Source organism: Coenobita brevimanus, chromosome 97, assembly GCF_032717465.1.
Source record: "Coenobita brevimanus isolate Jiangsu-jjx chromosome 97, ASM3271746v2, whole genome shotgun sequence".
Taxonomy (NCBI): domain Eukaryota; kingdom Metazoa; phylum Arthropoda; class Malacostraca; order Decapoda; family Coenobitidae; genus Coenobita; species Coenobita brevimanus.
This window is the reverse complement of record NC_137050.1, coordinates 13,672,125-13,686,491: the sequence shown is the minus strand read 5'-3', so window position 1 is coordinate 13,686,491 and position 14,367 is coordinate 13,672,125. Positions and strand designations below refer to the sequence as shown.

At 40.6% G+C, this 14,367-nt stretch overlaps 1 protein-coding gene across 1 annotated transcript in view; it reads right to left on the bottom strand.

Moving 5' to 3' along the window:
• The window catches only part of LOC145413828 (extracellular matrix organizing protein FRAS1-like), a 596,816-nt gene that overhangs the window by 24,120 nt on the left and 558,329 nt on the right, over positions 1-14,367 (bottom strand). The window contains exon 50 of the mRNA XM_080283490.1: positions 12,819-12,921. Within this exon, the coding sequence (XP_080139616.1) occupies positions 12,819-12,921 (103 nt within the window). The remainder of the gene's footprint in view (positions 1-12,818; positions 12,922-14,367) is intronic.

Below are 14,367 nucleotides of genomic sequence, written 5' to 3'. Positions count from 1 at the left end.
TAAGTGAGATGCCAAGAATTTCAATACTTTTGGAGATGGGAATATTAGTAGCACTGAAGGTAATGTACGAATCTGGCAATATCTGTCTATTAGTAAATTGTATATATTTAGTTTTACTAGCATTAAATGAGAGAAGGTTGCTTTGTCCCCATTCACTGATCATAGATAGGTCTTGATCTATGGAGATGGCTGTACTGAGTTGAGAGGTAGAGATATTAGACTTTGTAAATAGGTGTCTGAGAACTATGTCCTGTTGAGTCATCTGCATATGAGTGGATTAATCACCAAAGGGAGAAAAGAGCGATATAATAGGGTCTATAAAAGCCCACATTGTCCAGAGGCAAAGCGGCGATCCTCTGTTTGGCTCAATGGGAACGTGCTCACATGTGGTGTGCAAGGGCCAGAGCCTGAATCCTGGCCAGGACAGTGTGATTAATCTGTTAAGTATCAGTTCAGCTGTTACAATGATACTTATTGACTGAGTTTGAGAAACAGCTGATGATTTGGTTGGACAGGAACAAGGAGGTTTCAGAAGAGGAAGAGGTTGTGTAGATCTGATGCCAGTATTCATCCTACGGTCTTTAATGGAAAATTTTTGAAAGAAGGGAAAGAAGTTGTGGGCAGCCTTCATAGATTTGGAGAAAGCATATGACAGAGTGGATAGAAAAGGAATATGGAAAATATTAGAAATCTATCTATCTATCTATTGCCAGACACCATAATCCCCTAAGAGGTGGCCACTTGACTCTGAGTTATTTGTTTTACAGGAAGGGGCACTAACCCCCCTTCAATGCACTTGATAACACGTAGGGAGCATGTATTGTTTGGTTATATGGTGCCCACCCAGCTTTGTAAATGGTTTCTTGGCTTACAGGAAACCATTTAGCTTGTCACTCAATGTAAAGCCACCTGTAAAGGAAAGAAAAGCGATAAGAAGTGACAGGAAAGTTGGGAGAAATAGGAAGAGAGGAGGGCAGGCACAGAAAAAGAATGATAAAGGCTAAGGGAGAAGTAGGCAGCACTACATCAAGTGAGTAGATGATGGTCGCCACCACCTACCACAAATATTAGAAATACATAGAGTAAATACGAAGCTTTTGAATGCCGTGAAGAGTACATTATGTATAAGGGCACTAGGGCTGCGGTGCATGTGAATGGTGAACTGAGCAAATTTTTCTATCTAAATGCTGGATTGAAACAGAGATGTTCTTACCTACTCGTTCTTACCTAACTGTATCTTTACACGAATGAGTCAAGCTCGTACTGTTCCATGTATTAAACCATTTTTATCATACATATCCTTAAATTTATTAATTGTTTTGGCACACACTATTTCATTCGGTACCACATTCCAATGATCAATTGCTCTATTTGGGAAACTGAATGTATTCTTGCTGATGCATCTCTCTAGGTTATATACTCATTTATGTCAGTCTTCTCCTTCCCTGAGATGCATTTATATAGCATCATCATGTCTCTTCTTTTTCTTCTCTCCTGTAGTGTTGATTGATTCAGTTTTTCTTCTCTTTCTTCGTAGCTTAGATCCCTTAAACTTGGTACCCATCTGGTAGCTGCCCTTTGTACTTTTTCAATCTTACCTATGTGTTTTTTTGAGATGAAGATTCCAGACTACTGATGCATACTCCAGGGTTGGTCTGATGAATGATGTAATTATCTTTCTCAGCATGTCTTCATTTATATATGTGAATGCTGTTCTCATATTAGCAAGCAGTGCATACACATTATGTACCTTCTCACTGATGTGGTCAGCCTGAGATAGTCTGTTACTGACAATTACTCCTAGGCCCTTCTTTTTGGATATGTGTAGGGTTGAACTTCCTAACTTATAATCCCAGTCTGGTATTTTTCACTTTTTCAAAACTCAATTACATGACACTTGTCCACATTAACCCCTAACAGGCGGGCGACGTTACGTAACATCCAGCCATTTTCGGTCCTAATTTATTGGTGAAATTGGGTGATAAGTCATCTTTGTCACCTACTGTCCTGCCCTCTACTCTCCCAGGCCTTGAAACAAGTAAAATAAAATATATAAGTTGCAGTGTTACAATTGTTCAAGTAAAATAGTATATACATACGTAGGTTTTATTGTCATAAGTGTTCAGGTATAATAGAAAACACATAAATAAGATTTTGAAGACAATGAATAGTGTAAAGAATGCATAAATGATAAATATAGTGTTCAGTGGTGAAGAACAAACAAATGAGTGAATAGTCTGCTAGCCTCGCCCCAGGCGTGCCTGGTGATAAGCTGACTGCCCGCACTCCTCCCCTCCTCCCACAGCCAGCAGAGACGTATTACCATGCATGTAACACCTCTTGCCTTCGTATTTCATCCATTTTCATCGATTTATGGATGTTTAGGCTTAATCCTTTATACATTATTTTTCCGAAAATATGCCACCCCACACGGTCGTATATTTGACAAGTTGCCATTCCATTTGCCATTTATTGCTCCATTCATGAAGTTCATTTAATTCTTCTTGTAGCTCTCTGCAAGAATCTTGTGTTTCTAATTCTCCTTTGTATTTCTGCATCATCATTAAAATATTTAGATGGCTTCTGATTCCAATGTTACTGTCTGTGTCATTTATGTATACTAAAAACATAGCTAGTGTCAGCACTGAGCTCTGTGGAACTATGCTAGGCACTTCCCTCCATGGTGAGTAATTTCCCCTTAGCACTGTTCTACTTTCCCTTTTACTGAGAAAATCCTGCCTCCAACAGTGCAGGTTGCCTTGGATTCCTCTTTGATGGTACAATTTCCATAGAAGTCTTTGGTGCAACACTCTGTCAAATTCTTTCTTGAAATCTAAATAGATACTGTCCACCCATCTTCTTTTCTGTAATGTTTCTGTAACTCTATCATAGTAGCTTAATAGATTCATAACATGATTTTCCTTTTCTAAAACCAAACTGCCTTTCTGTCATCATACTGTGTTCTTCTAGATGGTTTACCCAAAATTTTCTTATCAGCTTTTCTAGTGTCTTACAACACTGGTCACTGATACTGGTCAGCAGGTGAGTGAATTCTGTCTATTCCCTTTCTTGAATGGGGGAACAATGTTTGCTTTCTTTCAAATATCAGGTAGTTTACCTTGACCTAAGGATTCCTTGAATATTAAATATACTGGTCTGCTTAATTCTTCTGCACATTCATGTAGCACCCAACCTGAAATTTCGTCAGGACCATTTGTTTTTCCTTTGTCTATTTTACTTAACTCTTCCTGTAATGCTTTTGCTGATATTTGTATATCTGGTAACAGGGCCGTAATTTCTGGGGGGCTGGGGCTATAGCTCCCCCCAGTGTTTTCTGTATATTAGTCCTCAAAACATCAGCTAAGATTGAGGGCTTATAAAGCTGAACATAAAAATAAAAAGGAAGAAATACTTGGAGTAGTTTTGTTGAAAATTCAAACAATTCTACTCGTGTTTGATTGAATATTTCTAAATTTGATCGAAACTGATCATAAACTAAATCATAATAGTACTTAGATTTTGATTATTTTATCATTACCAAAAAAATAAAGGCAGAGTGGTATATTTCAATCTGAGTCCTACAGCGGGTGTGTAGGAATAATCTTGATAAGGGTGCAGCATTGTGCAACAAAAATGTAAAATGGCCAAATTATTAAACTTAGTCACAGTTTGAGTTGAAAGTTGAAAGTTCAGACTGGCATAAAGTGATGCCTATAATCTAAACACCCACCTCCATCACTAAACATACATGCCTCATTAAACATCAGCTTTCAGGCAGAACCAAACTGAAAAATATTGGATGGTCAGCAAACTTAAGCGCTTCGATTAAATTTGAAGTTTGTAGTATGGAGGTATATACATTTGGCCTAGCCCAAAAAAAATTCTGTTGAAAAGTACGGGGCTGGGTACAGTGTGTAAGCATGCATGTTCCATATCATCTCTCTCAAGATTATTTTTTCTTTAAAAACTGATTAGAAATTTTTATTTAGTGCTTCACAAATATCTTTTTTCTTGTGTACAGATGATTCCCTTGCCTGTAATGGACTGTATTTTATCTGTAACTTTGGTTTTGCTTTAGATGTAGCTGTAAAACAGCTTAGGTTGATCACTACCATTATTTATAATGTCTTCCTCAAATTGTCTTTGAGCTTCTCTCCTTATCCTTGGACAATCATTTCTTGCCTGTTTATAGCTGTTATATGTCCTCTCACTGTTGTGTCTTCTGTATCTATTCTACAGCAAATCTCTCTATTTCTTTTAATTTTTTACATTCTGTATTAAACCATTTTTTATTTTAATTTCTGTTTCTCTGAACTGAGGATGTAATTTTGGACTCCTATTTCATAAAATTCACAGAATTTTCTATATATATCATTTAAATCTTGTCCTCTAAGCTCCTTTTCCCAATCCGTTTCTCAGAAGTGCTTCTTTAGGTCATGGTAGTTTAGGCTCTTTCTGTAACTCTCATTACTGTTAACTATGTCATATGCAGTTCTGAAGTTGCATGAAGTGTCATGTCTCCATGGTTGTTCAATTTGTATATGAACAATGTTATAAAAGAGATAGAAGGTAGGACAGTGGATGTTGAGGTGCCCTTACTGAGAGAGGGCAGCATCTGGAAACTTCCCATTCTGTTATTTGCAGATGATGTTGCACTGTTAAGTGAAGACAAAGGGAAACTGCAAAGCTTGGTGAATGAGTTTGAGAAAGTGTGTTAGAAATGGACTCTAAAGTTGAATTTAAGGACTAGTAAAGTTGTGGTCAATGAGAGAAATTAAGTCAATGAATGCACAGTGAGGATGGAGGAGGGTGAGGAAATGGAAATGGAAAAGGTGAGTGCATTTAAGTACAGTACAATGGGATAAGCAGTATGCATGATCACAGCGCACGAATCGCATAGTACATGAGTGACCAAAAATCATAACCATAAAACATTGAATGCATGAGTTTAGACCACAATACACAAGGCATAGGGAAGGAATGGCCCAAAACTGCAATAATCCCAGACTACACGACGCCCCTCCCCATACGAAACGCCCATCCTGACTTAGATGCTTGTGGGGAAGGTGCTCAAGAGGAGTCGACAGTAAGATCTCGCCAATAACGACTTTGACAACAACATTTTTGGCAATAATGGTAAGTTAGATACCCAGTTTCTATAATAACGTTTGGATTCACTTGAATAATGGTTATTTCGTGAATGCCAAGTAATTATATTGCAAATACGTCCATAACAAGATGAGCAATGAAACAGACAAAGAAGAAGAGATGAAGGTAATTGTCAAAAATGTGAGCAGTTGCAAGGAGATGGAGGATCCTCCTCTCACCACTTCCCCTGACTCACCTGTCGTCATCCCCTCCACCTCCACTGTCCCACCTGATTCACCAGCCACCTCCCCCTCCATCTCCACAGCCCACCTGACTCACCTGCTTCATCTAGCATACCTGTAACCCCCACCATAATGACTGTTGCTGCACTCTGGAAGAAATATAACATTCGACAGGCCGTAAATTTCTTCATCAGCATCTGGAATAATACAACGCTGACAACCGTTAAACACGCGTGGTGTGACTGGGGAAACGGAGGCACTCTATATGTATTGCTGCACCTCGGAACCCCTGCTATTTAAGTCCATCAGGCTTGTCGTCTACTGTTTTTATGGTGACTGACCATATATTTGTTATTTTAGCTGTATCTGTACTGTATGTCTTTAAAAATTTCCCTAAGATTAAAAAAATACCAAGGTTTGAGGGAGTCACGTCCATATGTTATTTCTCCCACAAGATGATGTATTCACAGTACACAAAATCACAGGGCACGAGGTCGTGGACCGCCCATCCACTCATGCACTGTGTGAGCCCACTGTACTTGGGTAGTGTAATGAGTAAGGACAGAAGGTTACAGGATGAAGTGCCTGGGAAGGTACAACAGAGAAAAAAGGTTGCTGGTTCACTGAAAGCATTGATAAAAAATAAGGATGTGAGCAGGGAAGTTAAAAAGTTGTTGCATGACAGAGTTGTGACATCCACTCTAATGTATGGAAGCAAATGGACCTTGTTGGAAGGACACAAGTCGAAAGTGAGAGCAGTGGAAATAAGTTATCTGAGATGACCATATGGAGTTATATGACGAGACAGATTGACAAATGAGGAAGTGAAGGGAAACTGTGGTGTGGATGTGGGTGTGATAGAAAGAATGAGGAGAACTACACTGAGTGGTTTTGCCATGTGGAGATTTTTTTTTTTTTTTTTTTTTTTAACGTTTCCAATTCAGGGCAAAGGCTTCAGGATCCATTCCAAGGCCCAGTAGTCCTACACACCTCCAAATATCACCACTTTGGTGCTAATTAATGACGAAAGTGTATATGAGTGAGGTAGAAACCTAGGACGAGATGGAGGGATGGAGTGGAGAGGTACAGTCGCATCGCATAAAACGTGTGTTTCTAAGCCATGGTTTTCTAATCCATGGCATGGTCCTGCTCAAAACTGAAAGTAGCATAAACTGCAGTTATATGCTTAAAGTGCAGTCTTTCGACACCAAAGTGATGCATTTCTGGTGAGTTTTCCATGGCGCGCGCTGGTTCTGCAAGCCACTCCCATCAGCCATTCACAGGCAAGCATGACAAGCAATGGCAAGCCAATCATAACCCTTCCCTGGCGGCAAGTGCACGCACTACTTCCCTCCATTCAGTCCATTGTTTCTTCTTGCACCACCATGCTTGTCTCATGCTGAGAAGCACTAGTTTGCCTCTAGCCTCGGAAACCCCACCCCCGCCATTTCCACTTAAGCATTGTCTTCAGCCGGAGTCAGGTAAGACCCTTTAATATTGCTTATTTAATGTTTAATATTCTTTATTCCCAGTAATACATGCATTGAATAAGTACAGTATTTGAGTGTGTGCTAGTATTCACTGGTGACTAGTCGGGTGTAGGTAGGGCAATATGTGGTAACCTGGCCAAGAGGCCAGGTGGCTGAATCGGTAGAGAGGCGGCCTGGAGTCCTGATGGACCCACGAATCCCGGCTGGGGCAGGGAACAGATTAAGGATTTGAATTTCATAAAAGCATACTTTCTTGATCTACCAGATGACCCGCCGACATGTCATAAAAGTAACACCGCCAATACCAATACACCAGTCCTGTATGAGACAGCCCTAGCATGTATTCAATATGGATGGTGGGTGTTAGCGCCGAAGTAGTGACATGTAGAGAGGTGTATGGTATGTAGGAGGACTACTTGGCCTTGAGAGCAGGCTGTGAAGCCTGTGCCCAGAGTCGGACAAAAAAAAAAAAAAAATCCCATGTGTTATGTTATTGATATCCATCCATCACCCAATCCTATGTTGCCCTGTGAGAAGCATAGAAGCCCTGGGCTAGGCAAGTTGGTCCTGACATTTAAGATAAGAGTGACCAGCCTCATTCAACCCTGAATGGCATTACATGAGCAATAAACCCCAACCATCCCTTGGATATAAACATACACAGGCTCAATCTGGTTAAAGCACCTTAATTATCCACTAAACCGTCAGGCACCATAATTTGGTTATATGGTTACCACCCATTGTAGTAAATGGTTTCCTGGTATACAGGAAACCATTTGGCTTGTCACTCTGTGTAGAGTCACCCATAAGAAGAAGGAAGAGGAAAAAGAAGGAAAGAAAGACAGAAGAGGGAGTGTAAAGTCATCCGTAGGCAGAAGAAAGAGGAAAGAATGAAGGAAAGAAAGGCAGGAAAGGAGGGAAAGAAGAGAAGAAAGGGCAGACACCCAAAGCAGCATTACATCGAGTGAGTGGATGGTGAGCGCCTTCACCTACCTTGATGTCATTTATAAACCACTGAATTTCTAAAGCACAGCAGTGGTCCAGAACCATGTTGCTGCAGACTAGATGATTTGAGTGTATATGAGAGAGGTGGATGTAAGTTGGGGGGGAGGGCATCAAATTGGAAGAAGACAGGGCAACATGGAGACCATTTGTTTGTGGCTATCCCTTACGGGATTAGGGCGGCAGGCTATAGGCAGATTAATAAAATATCATCAGCAATCTATCAGAATTTCAACTGTTTATCCATCAGGCCATCCTGGTTAACAACTGCCCAGTTCACTTATATGATAATTGCTGTGGCTGCATATGACAATCCCATGTGTACATGGCATCACCCAAGCAATCCAACAGTCAGATGTTTGAGCCAAGGTGGCCCCCCAGTGTTTAAATGCACTGTGACTATCTCTCTATGTTTCCATCTTGCATGTGCATGGACAATGAAACGCTATCACTATCGCCAAATAATGGTGCAACTATGCAGTAAATAGTGCAGTGAGTGATATCACATGGAGTGATAACTTTTTGTGTGTGAAATACTGAAACTTGTGACTTTGAAATCATGTCTGTCAAGGATGTTACTCCAAATGGAAAGCATGGTGCTCCTGAGGACAAGCCTAAAAGGTTAAGTTTTTCTGAGACCTTATGTGGCCCTTGACCCTCAACATACTCCCGCTGAACCCAAGTTAAATCAACACTGATTTATGATAAATCAGTATGCGATAGGTTTTCCTTTATGTAATCCCACTCCTTACTAGGTAATGACTTTTTTTTTTTTTCTTTCCCCCCTGGAAAAACTATTCAACTACAGTGTAATCTCCTAAACTGCATGATCCTAAATGGCAGTTTCATAATACATGGCAATATCATGCAACAGTTTGCAATATCAGTAACTTGCAGAAATTATATAAAATTTGCAAATGCAGCCTCAAAAGTAACACTTTTCTGATGCCACATGTAATACACGTTACCATTACCTCCAGCCCGCATGTCTACTCAGGCATAAACCAGTCATAGTCTGCCATGGCAATTACTAAACCAATCATATTCAAGCATAGCACTTATTATAAGCCAAGCACAGTGCTTCCCTCCCACACCAAGCATGAAGGACGTGTGCACTTGACACCCTGGCACCCAGCTCAATGCACTATCTCCCCGTTTTTAAGGTGTGGTTCCGATGTGGTTTATGAGGATTCCCCCCCCTTGTTTCCTCTGCCTGCCCAGTGTTACCATGGCCAATCGTAACCCTCCTAAGCTTATAACTTCTTTAAGGGAGGGGAAGAAGAAAATGCCAACATTAACTTACACCCAAAAGTTAGATGTAATAAGGAGGATTGATGGCAGTGAGAAGAAAGCCAAAGTTGCCAACCATTACAGACTCAACGAGGTCATTCTTTACCAAACGGGCGGCAATTCCACCTATATTACAACAAACTTAACGATCTCAGGTTAAGTAAATATGGTACATATGTAGCACAGATAGTTAACTGCTGAATTGTGACTGCAAGAAGTGAGTGGAACAAAGCAAAAGATACCAATTTTGGGGTATTTAAGGAAGCAGGCAGGTCACCCGTGGCGTGTTTATGGACGATCTCTCCAACTGACTGCGATGTGTACCAACCATCGCTCCAACTGGACGTGTCAGTGTACAGTATCATGCATTCCAAATCCTCATTCATAGCTTTCAGAGGTAAGTTTATAAAAATGCCCAGTAGCTGTGGCAATGCAGGAGTATTAACAGGTAACCTGTGAAATACCCATTCCAACAGAAAATATGGAAAAACTGCACTCATTTGGTAAAGAATTAATCTCAATACAAACTGATGGCTCTTACGACAACAGGGAGGCAGCTAAGAGTGACGACAACACCGCCTCCGTTGTCTCCACACTGGACTTAGAGGGGTTCTTGAGGAGGAAGCAGCACAGAGGCAACATGAGGCAGCAGCACACTTGCCTTGTGCTGAGAGGCAGTAGTCTGCCTCAAGCCTCAGGACTCCTCCCCCCTCCCCCGTCCATTCAAACAAAGTCGTCAGTCAAAGTCAGGTAATAGTCTTACAATATTGTCCATTCCCATTAAATACGTTATACTAATATCTTTTCCAGGCTGTTTGTATTCACTGGTGACCAGTTTGATGTAGGCTTGTGGGCATGGGGGCAACTTTTCCAGTATGACAGACCCATAAGTAATTTTCCCCATAAGATTAGTTATTTCTAACTCATGGAATTCTCAAATCGCGGCATGTGCTCAGTCTCATAAAACTGCGATGCAGGAGATTCCACTGTACTTTCAATCAAACATGCAGGTTTAAGGGTTTACTTGAATCCATAAAACATAGTAAGCAGTTAGGCAGATTCACAGGAGAGAATGTTCCTCTACAATATAAGTAACCAGAGTCTGGTCCTTAAGAGCCTTGACAATATTAACTGGTTGGCTGGTTATATTGCTTTATTCCCCAAGACAAAATCCAGAGCTTTGGATGGCTAAGATACAATGAAAGCTTTCCATCTGTCCAACCATCCATTCATTTGTGCTTTACAGGCAGCAATTATGGACTGATTTTGACAAATGAAGTGTCAAATGAATCCTCTCCAGCTGATAGTGTGCTCTAGTCTTGGTGGTAATAATGTTCAGGTCACCCGCAAGGTGGGTGGAAAAAAATATGAGCAAACTTCTAGCTGTAATTTACTGGAATATAGGTATAAATTGATATCACTGGAAAGGACACTCAAAATGAACTGATTAATGCCTTATCACAATTCTGGTACAACCCACTAGAAACTGGCAAATAAAATATATATATAAATAAAATTTGTGGTAGGTGGGGGCACTCACCATCCACGCACTCAATGCAGTGCTGCTCTCAGGTGACTGCCCTTTCCTCTCCTCCTTCCTTCTATCCATGCTTCCTCTTCTGTTTCTCTTTCCTTCATTCTTTCTTCTTCCTTCTGTCAATCTACACTGAGTGACATCCCAAATGGTTTCCTTTACACCAGGGAACCATTTACTATGCTGGGTGGTAACCATATAACCAAATTATGGCGCCTGGTGGTTTAGTGGGTAATTGAGGTGCTCCTATTGGATTGAGCCAGTGCAGGTTTATATCCAAGGAGAGGTTGGGGTTTACTGCTCACATAATGCCACTCCGGGATGAGTGAGGTTGGTCACTCTCATCTTAAATGTCAGGACCAACCTGCCTAGCCCTGGACTCCTATGCTCCTCATGGGGAAACACTGGATTAGATGATGAATGAAAGAATGAATGAAATTCCTGTTTTGCAATCTCATTAGGTGGTGTGGAAAAGTGACAAAAAGACACGGTAATCCTTTCTGTATTAAAAGATTAACCTGCACCTTCATACGTTTCAATGAAAAGATCACATAGGCTAAAATAATGGTTGCAATACCAGAGATCTGTACTTAACAGAGAATCAACCACATGTGCCAAGTATTATCAGAGTCTTCATCTTCAGTACCCAAGTATATCAAGACACTGCTAGTACTGAATAAATTTTAAGAAAATTGTAAAGTGGCCTTGTGTCCAGCATGGTAATTAGATGAGACAACACTGCTGTACAGAACAAATAATAAACCTTATGGAGAAAATTATTTAGATCAGACAAAACTCTAATTTAGGGCAAAATAATCCCTAAAATGTTGCAAACAATGACAGGCAAATGCACAAACTTGTAATCTGGTAGGAAAAACAAAACAATGATACTGACTAACATGCTACAGTATTATGGTATTTGCATGCCATCAAGCACAAGGAGATAGTCACTTGGTGATGTCACATCTCATGGCCAATGCATGTTCTAACTGGCTGTGGCACCTCTCAACTTCCCAGAATAATGGACCCCCTCCCCACCCCTCCCCCCACCCCTCAAATAAAAAATAATGAATAATTAAATAAATATAAAAACTCAATTTTCATGCACATCTGTGGAAACAAACCATACTAATAAAAGTTTTCTTTACTAAACTATTTTTTTTTTTTTTTTTTAAGGTAAATATTGTATTTTGAGTGTCTATTAAGAAACATGTTTTGGATGCAAGACCACTGTGCAGTATTTACTATATCAACAGATACGGTGGGGTCTCCCAAAATGCAGGAATTTGGTTCACAAAATGTGCCACATATTGAAAATTTCACAGATTAGAAACCAATGAATCAATGGAAATAAATGTATATGGCTGACACCTCACCCTATCTTTGTCACTTACAGTAATTCCCCATCATTGACTATCATTTTAAGAAAGACTTTTGCCCAAAGAAAGATAACAGACCTGTGAATGTAGTGTGCTTGGTAGCTCTCCATTTGTATAACTGCAGGATTGGGAACCTTACTGCACATGTCCACTTGCTGGCCTCCATATGCCTTGACGGTTCGTAAAATCTGCTCCTTGTTCTTGAGAATGTTCCTCACTGTCAGTTCACCTAAGCCAGGTTCATGTCCAATGTTTGAGTTCCTTTTACCTTACTTATTTAATGCTATAATCTTCATTTTCAGCTCCAAAGTGATCCTCTTATTCTCGGAATGAAGCAGTGGGGCCATGATGTAACAGGTGAGCATGAGCCTGTCTTGCACAATGTTAAAAACACCAAAGTATGCGAGCACTGCAGACACAGACTGGGTCTTGAGACTTGACTTAAGAGATGCCATGAAGGAGGGAAGGATGGGAAAATGGTCAGCCATCTGGTGGTGGCTTTGGATATTACCATTTTGAGCAGAAGCACTGTTTCCCCCTTGCTTTCAGATGACATACTGGCAATTTGGAATCGCATTTTGCATATTAAAAAAATTATTTTTCTTGAGTTGAGTTCGCATATTAGGTGTTTTGCATACTGAGATCCCGCATACAGGGAGACCCCACTGCACTGTAAATATATGATACTATTTTATGAGTTAAACAAAACCTATCATGAAAATTGAAAACATTACACAGACATCTTGGGAGAACACCAGTCCTCTAGTACTAACCTGCCAAGATATTTACTCACCAGTATTAGGAATGTATGCCTAAGGTGGGGTGAGGGTTCAATGCAGCCATACTGTGGCCCTTCTCGATACACCTCACCAGTAGGGTCATACGTTGGTATATATCTGAAAGAAAACTCACAGATTCATGGGTGGAAAAACAAAAGAATTTCTGTGAAGAAACAAACAGAGTTTGGTTGATGGGAAGTTGGGATTCATGTACAACATACCAGGCTATCAGAGATAGTGTATGTTTGGTACTTAACACAATTTAATGATAAAAAAATAGGTTTCTGCACAGTCAAAAGCTTATTTTCATCCCTGTGGAGTACCGCAAGACAGGCAATACCCATTTGCAGCACCATGACTGTGAAGTGAGGGAGATCTTTTTAGCCCTTGCTGAGCTGCAGACCTTGTATGAGGCACAATGAAGGTCTGCAAAGACCAAGCTGCAAGCCTCATATAAGGTACACGTTACAATGATTATAAATAAAAAACTCAGGGAAGGTAAATGACCTTAAACAGAATTGGCCTTGCAGGAGTTCAGACCAGTCACTGTAAGGCAGATATGCAAGGTATGGAAGATGAAGAAATAAGAGTTGACAAGGGGAAAAATGGATGAATAAACTACATGTGGTGTGGAATGACAAAAGTTGTACTGGTATTCCCTTTTTTTTTAAAATCTGGCGGTACACAAAAAGACAGCATTCCATTTGTGAGGCATATAATGCATTCTTCATAAATTTTCACTAAGAGTACCTCTTCGCTGTCTTTAGCTTATACCCTGTATTCAAGTGGCACTGCTTAATTTCATATTCACTTTCATTTTTTCTCATTTACCTTGCTTACTACAGGTTTGATACAAACCTCTGCATAATCTTCTTTCAGCTATCATGTTAGTCATGTTCTCTAAGACGTTAATTTGTCATCCTCACGTTCTGTGCTGGAGGTGGGGCTAGAGTAATGAGTGGCCAGAAGTTCAGGGAGCTGTTGCCTCTCCTAACATTGAGAGGGCTCTCTCTCTCTGTGCTTAGGGACCTCTGTATGCAGCATGTGTCGGGAGTGTAATGCTGTTGTATGGTAGTGAGACCTGGGCAGTGAAGGAAGAGGATATATGTAGGCTCAAGCATGCAGAAATGACAATGATTATGTGAATGTGCAGAGTGTCCTTGAACGTGAGGTCTGAGGGGGGGCTAGGTTTACAACCCAAGAGTTGAAAGGAAGGATGGGACTAATGTGTATTGGTGTTGTGATGAGGAGGGGTAGACTGAGATGGTTTGGACATCCTGAGTGGGTGGGGAATGACAACTGGGTGCAGAAAGTGAGAAGTGTGAACGTTGGTGGTGGGGCTGCAAGAGGCACACCGAAAAAGACCTGGGACGAGGTCACAGAGTGTGATGTCAGGGATAAGGGACTGTATTGCGAGGCTGCCAGAGATCAAGCAGCATGGAGAGTCACCATTAGGTGTCCAGGGCCAATGCTTGCAAGCATGCTGGAGCCTTTATAAATGAAGCAAATGAAACGAAGTTTTGCATGCATAACCTATCTGCATATAAATCCTTGGTATATAAT